Source organism: Epinephelus fuscoguttatus, linkage group LG4, assembly GCF_011397635.1.
Source record: "Epinephelus fuscoguttatus linkage group LG4, E.fuscoguttatus.final_Chr_v1".
Lineage (NCBI taxonomy): Eukaryota > Metazoa > Chordata > Actinopteri > Perciformes > Serranidae > Epinephelus > Epinephelus fuscoguttatus.
In genome coordinates, this window is record NC_064755.1 from 33,068,645 (window position 1) to 33,095,750 (window position 27,106).

At 40.2% G+C, this 27,106-nt stretch overlaps 1 protein-coding gene across 2 annotated transcripts in view; it reads left to right on the forward strand.

Annotated features, from left to right (window-relative positions):
* Positions 1-26,817, forward strand: part of shisal1b (shisa like 1b) — a 48,220-nt gene extending 21,403 nt beyond the window's left edge. Inside the window, exons 2-5 of one of the 2 annotated variants that reach the window (XM_049573294.1) lie at positions 2,666-2,881; positions 9,046-9,265; positions 13,128-13,430; positions 25,120-26,817. In XM_049573294.1, the coding sequence (XP_049429251.1) occupies positions 2,815-2,881; positions 9,046-9,265; positions 13,128-13,430; position 25,120 (591 nt within the window). In that variant the 5' untranslated portion in view covers positions 2,666-2,814 and the 3' untranslated portion in view covers positions 25,121-26,817. Of the gene's footprint in view, positions 1-2,665; positions 2,882-9,045; positions 9,266-13,127; positions 13,435-25,119 lie in introns of those variants that run through there. The other variant, XM_049573293.1, reaches the window with a different exon arrangement.
* Positions 26,818-27,106: the final 289 nt, after the last annotated feature.

Consider the following 27,106-nt stretch of genomic DNA (forward strand, 5'->3'; position numbering starts at 1 on the left):
CACATATTTCCAGTACCTCAAAGCTAGTATTTAACACACATAATGAAATGTGGCTGCCTGTGTACAACCTGTAAATACTTTTTTTTTTATCATGTAGCTCATTGCTGATCTTTTGCACCACTGACTATTTTCACTTCATCATCTTCAAAAAAGTATGTATGGTTTGGCAGTTCTGAACTGGTAAAAGACAACTGTGTAGTCACGTGAAACAAAGTGATGCCTCAAAACAAAATGCTCCAGTCTCCCTCCAGATTTCTCAGTGCCACACTGACCCACACTGTGTTTGCATAACAGCTTGCAAATAGTTAGAGAAAAAGGCAAACAGTAGACGGTGGTGATGCAACGTTAAACTAGATGTGATCCAGGATTACATCCTTTTTCATCACAAGAAAAAGGAGATCAATGATGCTCTTCTACATTTCTTGTTGTTGCTCCTTGTATGTGGTTTCTTTTCTGCTGTCAGCTTCTAAATAATTCAGGATCTGAGTTTTGTTACACTTTCCATGCAGCTTCTACAGAGAGGATGTTTAACTTTCTCTGCACAAACTTGCAGCTAAAGCCCTCGGCACTCTTGGGGTCATTTCCAAAGGCAGATTCTGGTAATTTAGTTGTAAATAAATTCATGTTATAAATATGGGGGGTGAAGGTTTTATGGTTTTGGGGAGCAAATAAATTTTCCAAACCATTTTAACGGACTACTTGGTATAAACTTGTGCAGATAGCTAGCTTTGGTGTCTTGCATTTCAGCCACCCTCAAATTTAGACAAACCATCCATTATCATCCATGTTTCCAGCTCACGCTGTGTTCCTCACACAGTTCCTGTCACATGGCTGCCACTGATAAGAGCTTCAAAGTCACATTCAACCACAAGGTGTTCCTCACATTAACTTTGTAGAACCACTGTTAAATGCAAATGATTCATTGACAGAATTTGTAATAAATTACCATCACCTTTAACTAATTCATGGACAGGGACCGTTTATGTGCAATTTCCTCTGACACTATTAAAGGAATAAATCTGCCAAAGAACAGGAATAAGCGTGGCTAAGCAAAATGTGCCGCCACCCCATTAATCTTACTTAGTGGATGGATGGTGATGACGCAGCTTTGAATGTTAAGTGTACAGTGACAGAAGAAGAAGAGTTCATGAACTCCCAAAATGCATCATTTACAAGCAAACTGCTCCTCAGCATCTGTGCGCTGTGCTGAAGAAGCAAGTTCTGTGTAATTCATTAAATATTTGGTAAAAACAACACTTTGCCTAAGAACAACATTTTAGTGCACTTGTAGCATTTTTCTTTAATGCCCCAGCATAGTTTTATAATCAAATATCTACTGGGTATTACATTCTGTTTTAATCTCATTCTCAAAGGGACAAACTGATAAATTATGCTGCATTCAAGTACTTCTCAGATGGTCCCATTTCCCAAGTTGGGAAGTTGCTCTATGAACTGGTGTTCCATGTGTTCATGAGCTTTTAAGTTGTAACATGGAAACATGGACTCTACAAAGAAGGTGTGTTGCATTATGCTGAAACAGTCAAGTTTTATATTACAAAGTGATACATTCCTTCCTTACATTCCTTAAACCATCGAAAATATTGCTTTATCTGACTTCTCATCAGTGTTAATGTTAATACATACATTGTCTAACTAATCTAGATCACTCTACATGGACAGCAACTACCAGGTATAACCAATTACCATATTACAAATTACATGTAAGCAAGAAATTGATATGCAACATATGAATTAATTAACAACACTTTTTACAGTGCAGCCAAACATCTGCTTTTGTCTGCCACGTTTCCTCGTATATGACTTCAATGTTGGCAAGTCATTCAAGTTGTTCGACTTGAGGGGGTGTTCATGTGAATTTTCCCAGTCCAGAACTCATTGTTCCAATTATTCTGACACCACATGAATGCAACAAATTTCAGTTAAATATTTATAAAAACAAATATATTCACTACCTATTATTAGCTCTGTCTTAAAAGTTTTGGAGTGCAGGGCATCAGTAAGCATTACATGCATTAATGGGTTTGTAATGTTGTAATACAAGATAGAACATGTAAATAACTAAATATTATTAAATAATTTATTTGTTTTTGGAAACATAATTCTTTCTGTGTTGATTGGTTTGCTTTCTTGAGGGCAGATTTCATATTTCTGCATGTTCAGTAGACCTGCTGTGGACAAATTGTCTCCATTTCCTTTAAATTACACACACATGACACACTAGTAGATTAAACTATTTTTTTTCCATTATCAGTTCTTTGAAAAACAACATAAACAATGAATCAAACCGATTAATAGAAAGACTGCTTTAGCTCAGTGGCTTATAATTCATCATTTTTGCCACTATGACTTGCTATAATAAATGGATTAGATGTATTCCAAACTTCTTAAATGACATCCTCAAGAGCAAACATTTCTCCTGTCAAAAGCAGAAAACTGTTGTCACAATAGGGATTTCGTCCAGCATGCCAATTTCAGTTAAAATTAATGCCCAAGCCATCCTATTATGTAAAGCTAAGGACAGATTTCGGGAGGCATCATGGGAGCTCACTGCCAGACAAGCTGTCCACACAGTAGGGTGGAACTTCCAGAAATCTAAATCAAATCTCTTAATCTTTCCTCTCTCCGCTTGTCTTGTTCCCATCAGGAGTCCTGACTCCCAGCAGCAGCCATGTGAGAGGAGCTGTCAACAAGCAGAGGATGCCCACACCCAGCTAAAGCAGAGCAACCCCCCCTCCCTCCATCCCTCCATCCCTCCCTCCCTCCCTCCGATTCTTTCCACATGAGGACGAAAAGATGACTATCACCAGCCGGCAGTCCTTCAATGTCCTGACGGTCATCTTCCTCCTGCTGTCCACTGCAGGTCTGTAAAGTTTACTGTGTGCTTATCAGTGATTCTGCCTGACTAAGCCCGAAAAGTTCATATTTTTTTTCATAACAGGAGCCTCCAGATACTCATGTAAGCCTTTCAGGGTGTGCTCGTATTATAGGCATGCTCAAAGCAGTTTCTACAAACTTTAGAATTTCCAAAAATGTCGTTATCATCCTTTACTGAGTGAGCCACTACTGCCATGAATTAAACACAGGAAACAACCCCAAAAGACACAGTTTTATGGATAGATGGAGAGAGATGTTGACATCTGATGGCCAGAAGTTAAGTCAGAGACACTTAACATCAAGGGACTTTGAAACATTTCTTGGCAAGGAAAGCTCTAAACCTCAGGGTGCTCTCTAAACGAGGCCATGCTGCGTAAAACTGTGAAGAGAGCACATTATAACCCCAAAAGATACAAAGAGAGGAACCAAGCCAACACATATCTCTGAGATATGAAATATACATTATGCACAAGGGAAAAGATGCCAACTCAAGTTTAAAAATGACAAAATAGGGCAAGAGGAGGATGCAGTGTTGGAGTGAGGAATCAGCACAACAGCAAACACTGCAGAGTGAAAGTGGAATGATGTTGAACGACCAACTCATTCAAAAGCAACTTTAAGCTTTAACTTCAACATGTATACGTAAAATGCATTCAGTGTTATACCTTCATTTCCACCATTTACACACACCAATTGATTTCTGTTTTTCTATGTCTCCTCTGGAATAAAGAAAAGAACTGCCACTGCATTGAAAATTATAGATTGTAAACCAGAATCAACTGATAACATAATAAAGTAACCCATCCTTATTCCTTCAAATACCAATGCTTTGTCATGCCCCTTGGCGTCTCATACCAACCCTGAAGGCACCCTTTAGTGTCTTTATATGATGAACAGCGGTCTCTTGGGTTATACCTCATAACATGTGGTTAACATTGTAAAATGGTCCCAGTAGGTTCATTTTTTACAGGGTTATATGGTAACTTGTAATATCACGTGCATAAATACAACCATACATAACTTACATTACCTTACCTTAAAACACTGTAGACTTTTGGTTTCACATGTTGGAGACAAACAGTGGTCTCCTGGATTAAAGTCCAGTGTTTGTTTGGCACATCCACCTCATCTCCCTCCCACCCTGCTCAGACTTTCTCGCTCTTTATACTATGTCAGTTGTTCTCAGCATCGAAAATCGCCTCCAATGGTTTACACTGAAAATAGCAAGTGCTTGAAAAGCTAGAACCAGCAATTTTGCAACTGACTGATTACCAAAATTGTTGTTGAACTGTTGACAAGTTAGTGGCATGCAGTTTGATGCTCCTTTATCTCATCCTTGTGCAGCAAAACGCACCAAGGACACAGATGGGACTGATGCTCATATTGAGCTGTTTTTTCATGTATTAGTAACAGCAATAACATACATCAGCTTAAAATCAGTTATACAGTTTCAGTAGCCTCCAAATGAATGAGCCACTTATGAGTCAATATCACTTTTATATGCTCGGAGATTCACACTGAGAAATGAAATGCAATTACAACGAAGGCAACATTCCCTCTAAGCTTCAGAGGAAAGACAACAAACTGTAGTGATGTCTGATTGTAGACATGAATAAATAAATATGATGTGTGAGCATCGACTGATGTTCAGATGTTGTGTGTTGTTGGGGGAGAGGGAGAGAGCCATGGCAGTTCTCAGACTGCAGGTTGTAAACATACTGTAAAGCAAGAGCCAAGCTGTTAACTGTATCCTACATTTCAAGAGGTGTTAATGAAATTAAGCAGGTGGCTGTTTACAACTGTAGGGTTTCCACAACCAGCTGTTATTCATTTGAGAAGCCAGAGACTTCCCCTAAACTCAAAAACCTTTAAGTTGTGCATCGTTAGAGGACTTTATGGTCCACTTCCGATGTTGAGGCCGTCTGTTTCCTTACTGCCAGGTCATTTAACTACAATCGGCTGACCCCTCCTTTACGTGCAAGGATTATGGGATATAAATAACATGAGCTGGCTGAAGAGCCATTTCACGGATTCACAAACTTGTTCAGTCAATGCAAAGGTCAAATGAAGAGTTTCCTCTCACTATATAAACCACCCGTCACTTCTAATCCTACTGTGTCCTTCAGCACCGCTTCATTTCACCCCCTCTCCTGCTACGGGTTGTCGAAGGGAAGATGGCTGGCCACACCGAGCTCATTATAACCTGAAAGAGCTCTCTCCTTTCAAATGCTGATCTGTCCCTGCCTGAGATTACTGAAAGACTTCTATCACCCCGCAGCATAAGTGGACCTTGAACTAAATCACAGCAACAACACTTTTACTGCCAGATTTTTAGGCTACGCTGATGAAAGGAAACACACAAGATAAAGACAAATCACTTACAATGAAACTAATCTGGATACACTTCACATGAGATTGCATAATTTAATTTAGACTGAGAGTGATCAAGCAGAAGGAAATCAAAGAGGTTTTATTTATTACAGAGTTAGAAAATGACAAACATAAATAGAGCCACATTGGCACATCAGCATGGCTGATATCATCGTCCGAATTTAGCTTTTCTGGCACCCAAAAATTTAATCAGCACATTGCATCATTCTTGCAGTAAAGAAATGCCAAAAATATGTTTACGGTAATTTAGAAACATTGTCACCACTATATACTCTGGGCCATCAGAGAGAGAGCAGACAGGTTTACTTTTTAACTGGTACATATATTGGTCACAATCCTGTCTGCCAATGTTTAGGAGTATTTAAGGATCTTGATGTGTTAGCCTCTTGAAGTTCTTGTTTTAGATTGATCTTTATTGTTACGATTTTACGTAACTCTTGGGTTGTTTAAATGTGCTATTGAAGTTGTTTCTAGGATGACAACCAAAAAAATAATCACTAAAGATGTTCTGATACCACTTTTTTCTTCCTGATATCAAATCTGATTCTTGAACTTGCGTATCAGCCAGTACCAGGTACCAATCTGATACCATTGCGTTGATAACAAATGCAACAGCTGTATACTAACCCCTTATGGATATAAAATGATTGCTATCATTGTTGTACAGCAGGGCTCAACCCTTTGTAAAACATACATAGAATGAGCACCATAGCACTTTCTTTTATTATCTATTTTAACATTTTGCGAATAGCCAACGTTACACTTTTGACTATATATGAATTATTCCTCCCCACCCTAAAAGTAGTTGCCAATGACTGCACAGTGTAATGTGTATGCTACCGTTTTAGAGAGGTGTGCAATCGATATCCAGGCAACCAGCTGTTTTATCTGGGTGTAAAACTACTTTAAAGTTTATCAACAATTACGTGGTATCAGATTGGTGCATAGGCTTGTGTACTCACCCAATCAAGTATTTTAGGCAGTATCTGAGACATTTCTGATATACTGGTACTGGTATAAGAACAACTCCAATAATCACATTTCTATTTAACTCTCATTTGTGGCATATTTTGTGTTTTCTATCATGTGTTGTTTTTGCTGTAATTGTTGCCTGTCTTGGTCAGAACACTGTAATTTCAAGGAGGCTTGCCTGATTAAATAAAGGGTACAAAAGTTTCTATTGTATATCAAAACGCATGAGTCTATCTCCAGGCAAACTGGAGCATTCATTCTTAGTCTTATTACTAATAACACAAAGTGAAAGGATGCTTAAATGTTGATACTCATTGGTTTTGAAGGTATTGAGCTTTTGGGATTGTCCTGGTCCATTGTGATATGTATTAACTATCATCATCCCCGTAAACTGACACTAATCATATCTGGTTCGTGTCTCTGACAGATTGCAGTAAAAAAGTAGATTCCTGTGATTTCATTTTCAAGCATAAGTTTATTGGTTGCCAGATTCTATAACAAAAACAATATACAGTACAGGCCAAAATTTTGGACACACCTTCTCATTCAATGCGTTTTCTCTATTTTCATGACTATTTACATTGTAGATTCTCACTGAAGGCATCAAAACTATGAATGAACACATGTGGAGTTATGTACTTAACAAAAAAAGGTGAAATAACTGAAAACATGTTATATTCTAGTTTCTTCAAAATAGCCACCCTTTGCTCTGATTACTGCTTTGCACACTCTTGGCATTCTCTCGATGAGCTTCAAGAGGTAGTCACCTGAAATGGTTTTCCAACAGTCTTGAAGGAGTTCCCAGAGGTGTTTAGCACTTGTTGGCCCCTTTGCCTTCACTCTGCGGTCCAGCTCACCCCAAACCATCTCAATTGGGTTCAGGTCCGGTGACTGTGGAGGCCAGGTCATCTGCCGCAGCACTCCATCACTCTCCTTCTTGGTCAAATAGCCCTTACACAGCCTGGAGGTGTGTTTGGGGTCATTGTCCTGTTGAAAAATAAATGATCGTCCAACTAAACGCAAACCGGATGGGATGGCATGTCGCTGCAGGATGCTGTGGTAGCCATGCTGGTTCAGTGTGCCTTCAATTTTGAATAAATCCCCAACAGTGTCACCAGCAAAACACCCCCACACCATCACACCTCCTCCTCCATGCTTCACAGTGGGAACCAGGCATGTGGAATCCATCCGTTCACCTTTTCTGCGTCTCACAAAGACACGGCGGTTGGAACCAAAGATCTCAAATTTGGACTCATCAGACCAAAGCACAGATTTCCACTGGTCTAATGTCCATTCCTTGTGTTTCTTGGCCCAAACAAATCTCTTCTGCTTGTTGCCTCTCCTTAGCAGTGGTTTCCTAGCAGCTATTTGACCACGAAGGCCTGATTCGCGCAGTCTCCTCTTAACAGTTGTTCTAGAGATGGGTCTGCTGCTAGAACTCTGTGTGGCATTCATCTGGTCTCTGATCTGAGCTGCTGTTAACTTGCGATTTCTGAGGCTGGTGACTCGGATGAACTTATCCTCAGAAGCAGAGGTGACTCTTGGTCTTCCTTTCCTGGGTCGGTGCTCATGTGTGCCAGTTTCGTTGTAGCGCTTGATGGTTTTTGCGACTCCACTTGGGGACACATTTAAAGTTTTTGCAATTTTCCGGACTGACTGACCTTCATTTCTTAAAGTAATGATGGCCACTCGTTTTTCTTTAGTTAGCCGATTGGTTCTTGCCATAATATGAATTTTAACAGTTGTCCAATAGGGCTGTCGGCTGTGTATTAACCTGACTTCTGCACAACACAACTGATGGTCCCAACCCCATTGATAAAGCAAGAAATTCCACTAATTAACCCTGATAAGGCACACCTGTGAAGTGGAAACCATTTCAGGTGACTACCTCTTGAAGCTCATGGAGAGAATGCCAAGAGTGTGCAAAGCAGTAATCAGAGCAAAGGGTGGCTATTTTGAAGAAACTAGAATATAAAACATGTTTTCAGTTATTTCTCCTTTTTTTTGTTAAGTACATAACTCCACATGTGTTCATTCATAGTTTTGATGCCTTCAGTGAGTATCTACAATGTAAATAGTCATGAAAATAAAGAAAACGCATTGAATGAGAAGGTGTGTCCAAACTTTTGGCCTGTACTGTATATTTTTTTCCCTTTGTGGCAGCGAGGATGCAGTTTTATCTCCTAAAGCTGCAGGGACTTGAAAGTGCAGCTACAGATGAATGCAAATATGCAGTGCTGTTTGTATCACACATGTTTGCATTATTCCATAATAAAACTTGGGTCACTTAAGCTTTAAAGGAACATATAAAGAGACTGGTGTTTCTTTCATTTGAGATCAGTTCACATAGAAATGTGGAGAAAAAATATTATTCTGACTTAACATATTCTGTAACCAGCCTAAGGAGCACGTTTGTTGTATGTTTGCGTAATGACCTAACAGATTAGATTTACTCAATATTTCTTGTCCTCCTTTAAGAATAAAGGTGACTGACCTTTTGCCTTCAGGACCTCTATGCTTAATGTGATTTCTCTTATCTCACTGTTTAGCTTGTATGTTCCTTGTCCTACATCATTATTATTACAGGCACTTTCTGCAGTCAATAATCTATAAGTCTAAAAAATGGTTATCATTTTTCAAAATAGAGAGACTAACACAAACTCTGCCTTAAAGGTCACGAGTCACATTTCACTGATAGTCTCTGTTTCCTGCTGTACTAAAATACCTCCTGTCTGACATTTCTGAGTCAATTTTACATCCAAATCTTTGTCTTCTCCTAAACTGCAGCCCTCTCAGCTCATTACCGAGTGTGTGAACCCTACTCCGACAACAAGGGGCGTTACCATTTCGGCTTTCACTGCCCACGACTCACAGACACCAACAAGACCTACATGTATTGCTGCCACCACAACAACAACACCGGCTTCAAATACTGCTGCAATGAGACTGAGTTCCAAATGGTCATGCAGATAAACCTCACCACCGACTCAGACGGTTATGCACATAAGTAAGTACAACAAAATAACAATAATCAAACTGCCATTTCTGCCTTTTTGACCTCTTTACTAACCTGCGTGGGGGGGGGGGGTAAATTCTAGTGTCCATCAATAGTCTGCATGTGACGTGTTTAGGGGACATCTGTAGTTTGAAGCTACAGGGGGTTACACTTGCGTTTACTACTAACTTGTATAAACAGGCAAAACCCTATCTTCTCCTTCTTTATTTAATATGTAGAATGAATTCAATTTTCACAATAAAGTTTTGGGGAAAAAAACTTCTTATTCTTCGGTTATATTTACAAAAAATAGGACACTTGACAATGAGCAGAACCACTTTGCACATTTAAAAAAAGGTACATTCTGATTAAGTGCTTTAGGGCATGCAAACGCACATCTTGTTGGATCCCTTTATTTGCCGTCCTTATAAACAGTTAAGAATCTCTAATCAGAATTATTTCAGTCAGATTATTGTCCATGTAACCACAGCTGTTGTGACCCAAAAAGCCCTCAAGGATTGCAAAGCGTTGCCAAGACTGCTGCTCAAAATTTATTTCTCTAAGAAAAGAAAATGTTTAGCAATTTTCAGTCTGCATCTGGATCTGTATCAAAATACACACAATGATGGACAGTCAGTTATGTTGATGTTGGAGAACAAATAAATCCATGGATGGATTATAAAAAGGGCTTCACAGGCCTATGGGCCGAGGGTGTAGAGAATGTTTGATTTATAGTTATTACCTTATTGATCTACTTATCATTTCAGCTGTAAATTAATGCAGGAATTAGAGCTGCAATGATTAGTCGACTGTTCGATTAGTCGATCAACAGAAAAATAATCTCTAACTATTTGTAAACTGATAAATTGTTAACTTAAATTTACATTTAAAATAATGGCAGTAAATGCTGTTTTAAGCCTCTCAAATATGGAGATGTTCCTGCTTTAAGCCCTTTTCACACAGAGCGCGCAAAGCACAGACCTCCGCCAACGAACCCATTCGTTGTGTATGTGCTGCGCTCGAATTGAAAATTTTTTAATTTCACCGCAACACACTGTGACGACACCTCGGCACGTCCAATAGCAGAGAAGAGTCTGAAGTAGACCCGGAAGCGGTCACCATGGAGCTGTAGCTCCTGAACGAGCCTGTACTCCCCCAAATCCTGTTTTGTGTGCCTTGCTCTCCGATTGCTCTGCGCCCTACCCTGCGGTGGGCACCGCAAAAATCACGCTGTGTGAAAGAGGCTTTACACTGTTTTAAATCATATGAAATTAAACATGACAAAACAAGACATTTAAAGACATAAACTTGGACTTTGAGAAACTTTTTCCTGACATTTTATTGATCGAAAGACCAATTAATTAATCTAGAAAATAATCAGCCAATTAACCAATAATGAGAATAATCGTTAGTTGCAGTCCTAGCAAGAATAAAGCAGAATATTTACCTCTAAGTCACTTGGTTTAGGAGTAATAAGCCATAATATTAGGTGTTTTTTTTAGTGGCCACACTGTGGTGACATCCACATGAAAAGCTTCTCAGTTCTTCTTTGTCCCATGATGGAACTTCTCACCAAATTACATTGAAATCTGTGGTGTAGTTTCTGAGTTATTCTGCAAACCCCAAACAAACAGGACCAAAGCATCACCTCCATGACTTGGTGGAGATAATTAGAGAAAAAATAAGTTGTGCTGAATCCTGAGTACAGTTTTATGGGAACAGCTATGGCGGAACAAAAGGTTTCAGACATGACATTTCCTCAGATCAGATGAAAAAAAAAGCCTGTTATAGTCTGCTTGCTCACAAATGCTTCGCTCCCTCGACAGTATCGCACTCATTGACACCGTTTGCCTCTTACTCAGAGGGTTCGTTGACATTGATCCACACCTACAGAGGCATTCAGAACCACCACAGAGAAGAGCAGATGCTGAAAGCAATTGGTGTGTAGTGAGTGGGACGCCTCCACACGATAGCTCACAAAGGCTGGTGTTAAGTGCAGGCTATTATATCAAGCATCACTATGGTATCCTATCATACAGTAGTACAGATATCCATGCAAGACTTGGAGTACTTTGTAGTATTATTAATGGTAAACTACACTACACTTGCCAAAATATGTCAATATATTGTCACAGTGGACAAATACAACTTGACGACACATGTATTCGTTGCAGGATAAACAGATTTAAGCATGCAGGACACAGAAAAATGAGCTTGTTGTTCTGTGGGAGCTCTCAGCTCTCTGTACTAATGCCCTCCCAGCATGCCTCTGTCTCGGGTGGTTCAGACTGCCCTGCAGCAAGTCATGATATTTCATTTAGCGTCAGATGGCCTATTGGGCCACTCTTTCATCCTGGTTCACATGGGCAATAGGACTGCGGGTATGATATTTACCACTGGCCAAGCGAGATAAACTGGCCGTAATTCTGCTCTGTACTCACACTGCGTGGAGAAAATGGCATTATAGTTTGAGATTTACTTCAGTTCAAGGTAAAAGTGAAGGTGTTTTTCGTCTGAGGTGTTCACGAGTCAGTGCTTTATAGCATATAGCTCTCCGTGTAGTTACAGAGTAGGTGAAATGATGCAGAATCGAAATAGATTCAGAGTGGAAGAGTCATCTGAGAATAGCATTTTAAAAAAGCAACAGAAGCAGCTAGAAACCTCTGACAGATAATCAATTGCTTCTGCTTTCCCTCTCTGAGGAAGTTGTGTTAAATAATGAATAACATTAGTTTTAGTTGTGTGGTCATGATCGATCCCACCAAAGACTGTGCACATATTCTTGTTTGCTTATCCTAAGGTTGACTGAAATATAGCCTGTTGACCCCTCAAATTACCCGAGTAGACATACAAACTAAATTATAGTTAAATGTCTCGGACACAGAGGTGAAGAGAGCCAAATGCAGTTAAAGATACGTTTAGATTTAAGTGCAGGAGTGGCATTTGCCAGCCGTAGTGCTCTTTCGAGCAGCACAGATCGTCATTTTTAAAGTCATTTATTCAGATAAATATCCCAAGGCCACATCGTTTTCAGACAGAAGTGGATTCACTTGATTAAGTGAACTTGAAGCACTTGGACATCACTTTTTGTAAGGCCTTCTCTCAGTGCAGTCAAACAAATTGCAAAGTGTAGAAAAAAGATGGGTTTCCCTCCAATTACATTCCTATTTCAGAGTAATATCCTGTGTCATCTCTGTCTCTCGGAGTCAAAATTATAGTATTTAATCTTGTACAACAGAAGCATCCTAATAGTACTGAATGACTTTCAATTTTTGTTATATTCCTCAGCTAAATGTCCTCAGCACTATTGAAACAGAGACATCACATCCAGATATTTAGTATCCCTGGCTGCTATAGCAAAATGCTGCCTCTCAAATTTCTCAGGAAACTATTTCAGCACATTTACCTTGCTGTACTTTTTGGATGTGGGTGAACTAAAACAAAGTTCAAACGTGCAACATAAATCCAGCTGGATCATGTAATACATGACAAAATTTATGAGAGGTTAAAAGTAGGAGCACTGATTTTTTTCAGAGGCACCACAGAGGAGCCAGTATGAGATGGATTAAAAAGTGTCTTGTACTAATGAAATTCTTTGTCCAATTTAAGAGGCAGTATTTAAAAAAGCAGCAAATGGAACAGATGGAGGGTTTTTTAGTAATTCATTTGTTTATTTAGCTAGTTTTTACCAAGGGAGGATTTGATGAATGCCTTGGTCTTGCCACATGAACAGCAAACAGTCACACCTGGCAGCTCTATCACAGCTATTGGGATTTAAGGGCCCAGCTGAAGGGTAGCTCTGAGCATGTGAGTGTTTATCATCATCTTTCCCAGATTACGCTGTGCTAATACTCCCAGTCTGTCCCTCCCGCAGTAATTACACAGCCCTGGTTGGTGTGTGGATCTACGGCTTCTTCGTCATGGTGCTGCTGGCGCTGGACTTTCTCTACTACTCAGCCATAAACTACGAGCTGTGCCGGGTCTACCTGGAGAAATGGGGTCTTGGAGGACGCTGGCTGAAGAAGGCTCGGAGTCAGTGGCAAAGGTCCATGCCAGACGAGAGCGAAGCCCAGGCTCAAGCCCAGCCCATGGTCCCCAGCCACTACCAACCCAGACACAGCCTCAGAGGGGAGAGCCACAGCCCCACACTCCTGCCCTACAACACATCCACTGCATGGTGAGTCACAGTCTGTCACATGACGACTGCCAACCCGCAGTTTGGCACGCATGTCTACTGTAAAGCTGCAAGAATCAGCAAATCGTGAGCTAAGATTTACATCACAAATCACCTGGCTAACCACAGCTGGTGTCTTCATGGAAATATCTCCATGGGAGCGTTGGCTGCATGCAAATAATCATTTATACATAACAGTCTGGTAGCTGGAAACGACCATTTGGATTTTAGTGGAGATCAGTTAAATAGACAATCTGATGATGTAGCTATATTTTGAGTGATTATGGTCCATTTTATTTAGACTGCCCAAAACAACATTTTCTCAGCCAGCACAGGACATATGACTGCCTGATATCAGACAGAACAACTTGTTTGGTAGAGTGTCAGGGCTCAACAATAAGGATTGCCCGATTGCCCGGGGCAAGTAAAACTCGCGGTCTGGCATGTAAACTAACAACCTCACTTGCCCGATCGGGCAAGTTGCTAAAAATAGTAAAAGTTAATAACTAATTGATAAAATAAATGTATTTTAAAACGTGCTCTTCTGCTCTGATGCAGGCGCACGGCGGAGTTCCGCTACACACACAGGTGAGCACGCTAGAGCGGCTCAGGCCGCATTTTCCTGACCAAACCTGACCCCGAGCCTGGTGCAGTTTGTCAGCTAACAAAGTTATTGAAATGGACAGTGTGTAAATAACCACCAACAGACTGCTGTTATGCACAGACAAACATGCTGCTCGCACAGCAGCTCAGTACGGCACTCATGCTGAGCTTGTGGTGCGTTCAGGCGTTGTCACGTAAATAAATAACAACTTCCAACATCCAGCAGCATGTCAAGTGACTTTTTACTTTATTATCAGTGCTGCACGATTAATCTAATTGCAATTGCAATCGCGATGTCAGGCTGTGCTATTACATAACCGCATAAAAGGCTGCGATTTGCGATTTATTGTAGGCTAAATAAATGTTAACGTGTGTGCCTGTGAACGTGACTGCCTCTCCTGTAGTGTGTGGAGTTTGTTGACATCACGCCCACAAGCTATCCTGGTGCGTGCAGCAGTGACCAACACAGACGCTGAAGAAGAGCATGAGCTCGACCAAGAACAGGCTGAGTTAGTGGCGAGAAAAACGTCTGTTACATGGCGATACTTTGGATTCAGGTACGGCGACGTTGAACAGAAAGACGTGCTGTGTAAGTGTAAAAGTTAAAGTCGCCACGTCCCGCGGCAACACGACCAATCTATATCAGCACTTGAGACGGGACGTGGCAACTTTAACTTTTAAACGTTTACACAGCATGTCTTTCTGTCCAACGTCGCCGTACCTGAAAGACGTGCTGTGTTAAAAGTTTAAAAGTTAAAGTCGCCACGTCCCGCAGCAACACGACCACTCTATAACAACACTTGAGACAGCACAGGGAAAAGTAGGAAGAGTGCATGCGAGAGAAAGCTGAGCCGTGTAACGTTAAAGACAAAGAGACAACTGAAAGCCGCCAGAGCCTCATAAAACAACATCCAAGCACAATTAAGCAAACATTTGTAAGTGTCACAGGGAAATCATGGACTCCATAACAAATGAAAAATTGAGCAATTTTGCTCTGTTTCAGCCCACTTGACATGCTGCTGTGTTGTGCTATGGCGTGCTGGAATTTGTCATTTACGTGACAACGCCTGAACGCAACACAGGCTCGCTCCGCTGTGTGTACAGTTTGTGTTTATGTTTATTTTATTTAAGAAGGGACAGTGCACATTAATTAACATAATCATTTAAGTCACGTAAATTTGCCAAATTTAGCCATACAGGCTAATTTTCATCTGCAGATGTGCTGCGCTGCTGTGTGAGCAGCGTGTTTGACTGTGCTCAGTCTGCTGATGGGCATTGACACACTGTCTGTCCATAATAATAACTATGTCAGGTCATTGCCCCCCTAATATAATGTAGGGGAAACATTGAATCAAGCAAAAAAGACTCATGATACCATTTATTTATTATATTTTATTGTAATTATATTGTAATCGCAATCGCAAATCGCAATATTGTCCACCATAATCGCAATCGCACATTTTTTTTCAAATCGTGCAGCACTATTTATTATATTCAATAAAATTGTATGTTCCTAAATCTTGAGACACCTCATATGTAAGCTAGACAGACATTTCACCTGCTCATTACTGTGCATACATGTACTGTATGTACTTAGTCCTAAAGAGCCCTTCTGGTGCCAGCAGATACACAGAAACATCCCAGCAGGCTGTGCTTTGCAAGCATACAAAAAAGTTTCACGCATGTGAAAATTATTTTTCATGCGTGTGCTTCACCTTCGCTGCTACAACTCCATCCTAGGGGAAACACTGCTGTGTGCGTTTTGTGCAACAGGTGGATGTGGTAGTCTACTGGTAGAGTAGAGAGAGAGAGCTAAGTAGCGTTGAAGTAGAGTAGAGCAGGGCAGAGAGATGGAAGCAAAATATATTAAACCCGGTGTTAATACAGCAGAACTGGAGAGAGGGGTGAAAAATAAATAGAGGTGGGCATGGCTCAAGTAGGGTGCAAAATTATAGATGGAGAACGATTGACAAATTTTTCACTTTAAGCCCTGACACTGTCATTTTTGTGTAAGAATTAAGCTACAATACATGATGTATGTTGTTTTAATTAATAAATACAGTGTGAATAAAGATTACATAACATAAAAATAACTGCAGTCTTTGTTATTTGATAGCCGCTTAAATTAAACAGTTTTTATAGGGCAAGTAAAAACTGACTTCGGGCAAGTAGATCTCTGACCAACTTGCCCGACTGGGCAAGTGAAAAAAAACCTTAGCGTTGAACCCTGAGTGTGCAGCCCATAGAGGCTGAGTCCTTTGCAGCGACCTGAGTTCGATTCCTCTCCACGGCCTTTTCCTGCATTACATCCCCTTCTCTCTTCCACCTCTCCTGTCTATCTACAGCTGTCCTATCATTAAAGGCAAAAATATGCCCCAAAATAGCCTTACAGAAAAAAAAAAAAAAACCCCGTCAACTCATAACATTTCGTTTCCATCTTCAGTCTGACATTGCGTCCACTCAAACTTATTTCTATGGGCGAGGGGATTTTCCCTAACCAGTCACTAGAGACCCATGTATCTGCTAGAATATAATGTTATTTTAAGCCAACACTAACACCTCTTGCTAACATGCAGCGAGTGAAGGAACTCTGGCAGATGGATTGCAATAAATAAACAGATATACAGCTAAATATACGACAAGCAACAACAATATTTGGGAAGCCTATTGAGCCCTGAATGAGCCCATATAAAGGCTTCTTATTGCTCTGAAAACAGGTTGGAGGTGCACAAAGCTTTGCAAAAAATAGCCATAACGTGCCATAGCATTTTATTTAAGCAAGCAATACCTCGCTTTGCCTGTTCGCTGACGCACAGAGTAGGTTAGGACATCTTCATTGGTAAAAACTAAAACCATCTAATGTTTCCTCTTTTGTATCGCACCCAGTTAGGCGACTGCAGTTAGGCTTCAGAAATCATGATCGTGGTGTTCATTTGTGAAGATTATCTTGCTTGACAAAATGTTAAACACGATGTGTATTATAAATGTCTGTTTGCCACAGAGCCTATTTTCTGCAATAATCCAAAATCCAATGGAAAAATTCCATAGGCATTGGCTTGACAAGGGAATCAGAGCAACACTAACTTCTGCGTTGGCGTACAGAAAAAAACGTCACCCCTGGAGCACTCTATGCCAGACCTTTCAGTCACCTCAAATTTGGAGGAGTGGGTGGATTCAAAAGTCTGGACCCAGGCAAGACATAAGACACTCTCTAACTTCAGATGTAGACATACTCCAAAAACAGAATTACAAAATTAAGTACACAAGATAAACATCAAGTGAAATATGTTATAAAGTTTCAGAACAAACATGAACAGCCTTTGTCTCATTGGTTGTTACCCTGCTCCAGTGTCTTCAAGGTAGGCTGTGTCTTAACACCATTGAATTCAGTTAATATAAACTATTTTTATGTTGTTGTGTTATCTCAGCTCAGTGCTACTATTAATTTAGCAAAGCTATTTCTACCTTTGAGAATGCACATAGTGTGAGTTGCAGACCAGCGTGACTTATAATGCAAGTTTGTCAGAATTAAAACATGTCGCACAACCCTGAAGCAAAAAAGCCAATGCTTATATCAGATCTGCTGTACAACATCACTGCTTTCAACACATAACCCACCTGATGTATAATATTCATGTATCATCAATGAAATAAGCAGTTTCCAGTAAAATAAATGTGGTTAATATCTGCTAAAGTTCTTTAAGACCATCAAGAAAGAAATTTAGAAAAACTTGAGACCCCCAAAAGGATACCCATACCATAAGAGTTGTTACATAACCCTGTGCTGACTATCACAAATATGATTTGTTCTACTCTAATAAGCTTATCACAGTTCAAAGACTCATGCTGTTGTTTGGAAAACTGTAACAGATCCTTGGAAAGAAATTCGAATGTCCCTTTAAGAAACATTCGTTTACTTCATTTCTTTTTAAACAGAGGTTCTCTTGTGTCTCATTTTCCTGTCTGTCTGTTTTTCTTCGTCGTCAGTGTTTTGTTATATAGCGAGAGCAACATGGCAGGGAAGCAGTGTGTCTAGCAGGACAAATTAGAGCATTTCTAGCATAGTTTTCCCTAGCCAACAGGGAGGAAGCTCAAACATCAGGCTCCCCGTTTACTTGAATTCCTTATTAAGAAGGCAGTGTGCACACAAAGATACACACACGATGACTGCCTACCAATGATATTGCCAACTCTGCTCCTGTCAGACTCATAGCAACTCACTGGTAAAGAATTCAGTCATTTCAATATGTGGCTTCCCACTGACTAAGGAATACAGACTTTATCAATATTTTACGAATTCTGCTCTCTAGCCCACTAATGGATAATTTTCTGCAAAGCATCTGATCTGTATTTGTCTTTTATCTCAAAATAACTACACTCTGTCTCAACATCAACCTCTTTTTAAATAAGAAATCTGGGTTTTAAGTCTGACCAGCTCGTTAGGGAACTGTCTTTATTAATGAGAAGAAAAGAACAGAATAATATGAGAGCTGCACTGCCCGCCAGAGGCCCCTAACTATGATTTGAGTCAACTTTGAGTCACATTAGAGACCTTTCATGGAGTTTCTGTGGCAAAACACCATCTGCTGTCCTTTCAGTTTATCTTTTTATTACCCTTGAGAGCAGTCACAGGAGTCTCAAGGTGTGTCAGGCTGTGTGTGCCTGTTGTTAAAACATACAAGTTGAATTATAATGCCAGGAGTGAGCTGTAACACACAACAGCCGCAGGGAACTTGGCAGACGTTGCTCAGACTTTAGTGAAATAGCTACACAATCGTAGAGCACAGTCTGAACAAACCTACATTTTTGTGCAGTCAATATTTTATGTGGTTCTCCGTGTCCGACACTGTGCACCCTATCTGTCTGACTGGGGCTCAGAGTGTCTTCCTAGAGGTAGATATCTCTCTCGGGTCATGATAATTTAATGTGGGCAGAGGTTTGACAAATGACTCTGAGAAGCAATGTAGACTGTGCAAGCCATAGATAGCAGAACTGGGATGCTGCAGAGGGATCCTGGGGCTGCGTTGCTGTTGGAAACGTGGTTAACTAACAGTGGACATACCCATGGAGCCTCCTCATTAGCCATGAAGTCAGTTCAATATGATAGGACTCATCAATCCTAGACTCATGAGGTTGACCTGTACTGGCAGCTCACCAGCTTTAAGCCAGAGGATGTCTAAAAACGGTGTCTGGAACTGCAAAACAGCAAAATGTTCATTGAATAAGTGGGCCTAGAAAACGAGAGCATGTTAAGTTCATGATAATTCATTCTGATGATGACTGATGGGAAATGTGTAACCGCATTTTAATAAACAGAACAGCTACGAATATTCTGAGATAATCACTCACATCTGTAAGAAAAAAAAGGGACAGATGCTGTGAGCAAAATTCAGTCACGAGCCCTTTCTGGGGCAAGACTAGAATAGCCTGTTTGCAGTTTCACACAGTGAAACAATCCAGATAATACTTACACGTTTTGTTAAATGTGTTAAGTAACCACGGCTTATACTGTATGTACACCACAGCTGATGGTGCCCACACAGTGCGTCATCAGATGGCCCATGGTTTATTTGCGGGGGTACAGATCTTTATCCCCAGAGAAGATGCAGGGTAATGGCTCAGAAAACTGGGTCCACTTAGTTGGAACATCTGTTAGCCAAATGTAAACAAACAGAGATGGGGTCAAGTCCCACAACTGGCGCAGCAGCATCTAAAAACAACCCAGTTGCACAGCAACTCAGGAATCCAGCACAAATGGTTACCAGTGCAGCGGAGCGATCTTCACAGCAAGTCAAAGTATCAAATAATTTCTCTACATGCGGAGATCTCTTTCTTCAGAGAAAGTTCAGCTTGGCGTTCAGCGTGTGGGAATATTGTTTACCATATTGCTACATGAGCGGGCTGGTACTGCTGCAAATCTGCTGGGGGTTCAGTGTGGGCGACTTGGGAAACTGTTATTACTTTCTCTCCATGGATACCCTTTGTTGAGATCTTCATGTACTCAGACCAGTTTGTACTAATTTTAAAAAAGATAACTGGTGTCATTCTTCCCGAACTGATGTGCAATCCAGGTGAGAGAAAAACAACAGGTCTGCCAAGCCAGACATTATGGTTTATTGTCACTTGATGGGAAGAATGCATTGTTTCTCTATGAGCAGGGAAATGACAGCAGATGGGAGTTTACTCACAGAGTAATGTGGCACTTAAAGACAGCAACAACCCACACAATGATTGATAAGTATTTATACCACAGGGGTTACTCAGCCAGTTTGATATTTTTGTTTAGGAGGAAAATAAGCGTACAAAAGTAGCATTACAATTTAGTACATTTATTGTTTCAAGTGCATGGGAGACACCTCTCACCAATCCAAGTCAGACACCTGAACAACACGTGCTGCAGATAATGCCTCCAATAAACTAGAAAACTTTTAAAATCCTTTTTAAAGACTTAAGTCTCACACCCTTTCACATCTAAGGACACTTTAGTTTTACACTATAGGATTTTAACAATAAATGGGGATCTTGCTAGATCACTATTTGCAAGACTACAACTACCTTCCTCATGAAATTATTTCCCATCCTTCTCCTGGTTGAAAATATTACACCAAACTCCCTTTGAGAAATAAGACATTTTAACAGTTCCTTTCATGTCCGCAAAAACATATAACTCTAGAAAGGCTTCATGTGTCAACAGTATTTTTGTAAATTCATCATCAGTATAATCCATAAAGACACTGTATTTGTGTACAAACTTTACACTTTGGATTTTGTCGCCTCAACTGGCTTCCAGCCTTTGTTGGTTAGCTGAACTATTTTAACGGTAGGAGATCATGGGAATGAGAGGTGATCATTGGTAGATCAGATCAGATCGTTGAATGGCTGGTGAATAAGATACATGCTGATTTGACCACAGAGTCTAATTAACTCCATTACTCCACCCATTTTCTACAGTCCAAGAGAACCAAGACTTGTTCATGGTCCTGTGTCTCCCCAGTTTCCCCTCCATGTTTACAGTCTTCCTGGTTTGCTGCTTCTTATTCTGTGCTTTCATGTCATTTAACATTAGTATTTGCATGAGTTTTAAAACCACCTTACACCAAACAATCTAGACCACAGGAGCACTGAGGTAAAATTTCAAGAATCTTATTTTGACACTGGAACCTGTTACCACTTTAATATAATCAGTAGTTTCTTAGTGAGCTGCAGAGGTGTTGGTTGACAGATTTTGTCACCTTGAGATAGAGCCAGGATAGCTGTTTCCCCCTTGCCAATCTTAAAGCCAAGCTAAACTAAGCAGCTGCTGGGTCCAGCTGTATATTTACCATTCAGATACGAGAGTGTCATTGATTATCTCAAATAACTCTCAGCAAGAAAGCAAATGAGCATATTTCCCAAAATGTCCTACTACTCCTTTAAATGACATCCAGTTTAAAATGCATTCAAATAAACACATTTGGAACATGCCAGGTGGTTAAATGAGGCTACTTGAGCTCATCTGACACGGTTGCGGGGTTACATCAGGCGAAAACTACTGGGAACCACTGCACTAAGTTATGACATTGCCTCAGGAAAAAAACATTTTCACATCACAAATCCGAGCAGGGCTCTTGTGTAACCCTTAAACTGCAATAAACTCAGCTGTTCCTGGAAGCTCCTGCTCCATCACCATAAAGTGCTCAGCAGCATTAAAGCCCTGATTGGTTGTCCACTTGTGGCTATTAGGACATTACAAGTTTGGCAAGGATCCCGGTTTTTGCCAATCCTCTTTGCCCAGTAGTCCACTTTAGCAATTAGTGGTACTGGAGAGCAGCGGCATCATCTGGATATCTTGACAAAAGAAGGAGAATTTAAAAGGAGCTGAGAAGGAGTGAGAATCTCCTATATTATCACCTATTTTACATTCCTTGTGTAGCGTGCCCACTCTGACACTCTCCTCTCTCAGAACTGCAGGAGCATCTGATCTCCTGCTGTCATTTCAGTCTGGCTTTACTGCATATTTTAAATAAATTTGTCTTTAGTCAGAGCTGATCAAGACTTACTGTGCAAAAATAGCTGTGCAATCAAGATAAAACATAAGCTGCTCCTTTGCTCATGTTTAGTGGCTCAGTTAAAAATGCAACCTGTTCATGATATAAGCCACCTCTTGTCCAATATCAGCCGCCACCCCTTCCCAGTGACCCTCAAGGATAAGTGGGTATAGCTTACGGATACATGGATGGATGATTCAACCTTGGTTTAATGTGTGCTGAGCATCAGCTAGTGCCACGGATAAAAGTGGGAGAATTGAGATGTTGGGCAACATCAAATGGCGCCACTGCACATCGACCAGAAAGCGTCAAAGAGTCTCTTGGTGATTCATAAATCACTTGGCACCAAGCTACAGCAGCACCTCGTGCCAGTAACCACCCACTCACTCAAGGGTTGGTAGCTTTCTGGGCCAGCTGAGCTTAAGCCGTGGATGTAGCGGGCAATGCAAGGTGGCATCTGTCACCACTTTCAGCATATACCTGACTCACCAGTGATCGTAACGCTGCCTCTTACAGTCAGACCTCGGTGACTCAGCGTTATCACCCAGTCTAGTAAACAGAGTCACTTTAACTCTGCTCTGTCTGTCTATTACATCACTTTGGTCGTAGGTAACCATCCCTAACACCAACACTCAAACACCTGCCAGTCTGTCTACTGAGGAAATGACACTCAGCTCCACTCAGGAAGCTGAAACAGCATTTCACATCTTTTTTTTCCCCAGTTGTTTTTTTTTTCTGTCAGAGTGTGATCAAAGCCTAACTGTGTCTCCTGCATATTCACATCCATCTTTGAACTCAGTGGTTGGCTTTCTGAGGTAATAATAGAATTGTACATTATGAAATTATTCCTGGCCTGTCTGTCCACGGAGCAGCATGCCAAGACCTTGTCCAATTAAAGCTACACCCTCCATGTGGTGTGAGTTAATTAACATCACAGATGCAACAAAGGCGGCCAGGCACAGAGTTCTGCTGCAGGCTAAAAGGAAAGAGCAGGAGAATAGGTTTAGCTCCTTGAAAGTCGAAGTATGACTGTTGGCATTGCTACGAGCAAGTGAGGTGGCAGCAATTTTATTTTTGGGCTGTGTTTGTGATCTTTTATTAGATATGTTGTCATACATTTACTTTGCAGTTTAGGCATTTTCTCTAGAGTGCATTAGAATAACCTTTGAGTGGAAACTTTTATTTTCCCATCAAAAATGCGTTATTTTGGGCGGTAGAAACGAGTGGGATGTGATTCATAGAGGTGGGGGTGAGCTGAAAGCCTTTACAAGAATTACAGACTTGTAAAATATTCCTGTAAATCTGATTACTTTTTGAAAAGCAAAGCTGCCACGTTTTTATTAGTCTTTGTGTTTTCGGGCTTTCAGCTGATTTTCAAGCCAATATGTTGTTATACAAAGATCAGTGCGGATCATTAAGCACACACATCGTTATCTGAGACAATTTCAGCCATGCAGCTAAAAACCATGTCCGTTTTGTTCAATAGGATCCAGAAGATTTTTTCCAAACCACTCATGTGGCAACTTGAATTTTATGATGCAGACATGCAGTCGGGGCTTTAGTAAGGCAGTTTGGAGCTGATAAAGCAAGGATATGCCCTTAATTTCTTTTTAATAGTATTCACTGTGTTTGTATGCAATCTTTGAAATGTCTATATACATGCAATCCTAAAACATTAGTTCTTCATTTGCTTGGTTTACTGAAGCACTCGACCACATTTTACGATAACAAATAAACCATCATTGTTAATAGATTGTCCCTGTGGTTGGATGTGAATAGCCCCCTTGATCTTTCTCCAGATGTCCACTGATTCTCAGTCCCTAACCTTTGACCCCTTCTGACTCAGTGCCGTGACTAGTTTTAGTCTGGTGTTCGCGATATAAGATTTTAGGGGCCCTCTTTGGTTTGAAGAACAGAGACCGGATATGAACCTAGTCCAAATTACACACAGGTCAGCTAGGGTCTTGCTTTACTGCCGCAGTTCTCTGGTCGGTGTGTCAATATTTCTAATATCCTGAGCCTACTCTGCTCTAATCATGTGGTATGTCATAATCAAAGCTGGAGATTTTAGAAAAGTAGCTGCATATGCAAAGGATTTATATTATTAATGATGATTACTTTAATATTTCATATTAAATTGGTTAGATATGTATCTTATGTGTATCTATAACCTGACCTCTGCTGCTTCACAGGTCCAACATTTCAGACTTGAGAGGACCTCTAGCTCATAGTTTAGCTGCTCTTGTCTGTTTTCATTGTTCATTCAGTGTCTTTTATACTTAGCCAATGTAATAAAAAAAAAACCAGAACGGAACTGGTCACAGCATCTGATGCCAAAGGAGTATGAAACACAAAATCAAATATAAATATTTTTCCTCTTGCCTGTAGTGCTTTTTATTGATCTAGATTGATTTGGTGTGAGTTGTAGGTACCAGCTGTAGAGATGTCTGCCTTCTCTCAAATATAATGGAAGTACAGCACTTGGTCTGTGGTGCTCAAAGCAAAAAAAAAAAAAAATTAAATAAATAAGCTATTGAAAAATTCAACAGCAATATCTCTTTCCAGAAATCGTGACCCAGTTATTCGAAATAGTCCATAGATATTGTTGTGAGCAGTTTTATGAAGGAACTATTTTCTTTCTATCGAACTGCACCTGCCAACCGTATCACAGCACAGATCAAAGCCTGCATCTACTGCTAGCTAACATTACGGTTCAGTTAAGGAGGACAGCATAAAGTAGATGAATGCTCTCCTTTGCACAGGGATACAGTTTGTGGATGTAGTTCCGTGGAAAGAAAATAGTTCCTATACGAAACTGCTTACAACAAGGTCTGTGGATATTAGCACCACAAGCTCAGTGCCATCTAGTCAGACATCTATATGGCCGATATCTCCAATGATCTGCAACTCACACCAAAACAATCTAGACTGATAAATACCAGTTGTTGTTTTGGGGGGTGAATGGTCCCTTTAAAAAAACAGTTAAGTGGACCTTGTGATAAGATTGTTTTTTTTTCAGGAATAACAACTAATGCTGAATATCTGTATTTCTATCTACACAGAATGAAGCTGCGAGTGGACAAACTGAAGAGTAGCAACACCTTGTTTCCTTATGTGGTACAGAGGAGATGCCCCACAGATGCCCCCTTTCTGCACCACAGACACAAACACCAGTGGTGGGCTAGCCATACTGTAGTAGTTAGTAGTGACTACTGCCCCTTTTCAATGAGCACAAAACACCCATGGACTGACAGAAGCAGGCTGATATGGCATTTAGAAACCTAACTGAACAAAGGCTGCCAGGAGACAGAGAGGGCCGCACTGCTGCTACCACAGCAGAGGAGCGACACATTCAACTGCTCACAGGTGTTCAGTGATCCCCTGAAGCGGCTGCCAAGGCCTGGAGTATCCCAAACAGATCTGAGCTGAACTGGATAAACTGTACTCGCAAGCGAGGAGGCTTGCCTGTTTTTAAAAAAGAAGCTCATCTTTCTAGATATAAAATGTTTATTACACTGCTGTGTCAGTTTGTGTTCAGTAGCAGTTAGACACAGTTGTGGGTTATCTATTTGGTGATTTATTTATGTGAACTAGTCAGAGAAATATATGAGTGGTTAACATTCGGAACATGTAACAGCTTAGGTCGATGCTGAGCATCTCACGTAGACTAGAATGTTTTTGTTTCTTACTGAAAGCAGACACAAAATGTCTCTGCAGCCATGTTAAAAAAAACAGTATCTTGTATGATATGTTTTAGGTCTCCTTTCTGCAAAACAAGGGATTTCTCTATATTGTAACGTGTCCAAGAAGGACACAACGCCATACAGATAAACTGCTGTAGATCTAAAGGTTTTACATTAGGTCATCAAGATTTCTCTTTTGGTTTAGTGATGCTGAGAAAAGGGATCTTGACTCTCAATAAGTTATTCACCCTAAACATCAATGAGGATCAGGGATGCCTTCACAATAGCAAAGAGCTTCATGCTAAGTTAAACATAACCTTAATCCTTGGCTGTGAGCCTACAAACCCATTTGAGACCATTACTTATAAAGTTAGTGCGAGACAGTTGCCTCGGTAACCTCATCCATCGACTTGTTTGCCCTTCCTCGTTACCGGAGCTGCCTGAAAAACAGCTCCATTAGCAATATGATGCAAATGAATTTCCATTTGGTTCCTTTATAAGGAGCCCTCTATATCCCACATTGGTAATAGACAATTGTAAGCGATTAGCCATAATAGAAAATGTAAAAAACCCATTAAAACCCCTTTCACTGTCAGCAATAATGTACAGTAGCTTAATCAGAAGGATGACATGGTATGTAAAAGTCAGAGGCGCCAGCCAAATGAGCACTGGGAGGGTAGTCATTGAGGTGTATCGCAAAGCTTTCAGGTCGGTTTACATTTAATAAGAAGGTGAAGTCGATGAAATGGATTTAGAGTATTTCTGGATAATAAACTCGTATTGAAAAATGTCTCCAACAATTTCTGGGTCAGCTTTTTTAAGAGGGAAAAGTCAAAACAATTATCACTCTTTAAAGAAAAATTTTAGAGCTACAACTAATGAATACTGTCATTATCAGACAGTTATTTTCTCAATTAGTCAATGAATCATTTGGTCTTTAAATGTCAGAAAACAGAAAAAATTGCCTGTTATTTGTCAGGGATTGAAATTGCTTGTTTGATTTAACTAACAGTCCAAAAGCCAAGGATTTTTGGTTGTATTACATATATATATATATATATATATATATATATATATATATATATATATATATATATATATGATAAAATCCTCACATTTGTAAAAAAAAACAAAAACAAAATAAAATTAAAAAAAAAGCTCCGTTATCTAATTGCTATCCTGTAGAGCTGTAACAAAAGATTAATTTAATTATCAATTAATGAGCAAATTATCTCTCTTAATCAATAGTTAGGTCTCTGAAGTGTCAGAAAATAGAGAAAATGCTTGTTTACTTGCTTTATCTGACCAACAGTCCAAAGTCTTAAGATTTTCAACTATCACAGTGGCCATAGAGAAGCTGCAAATC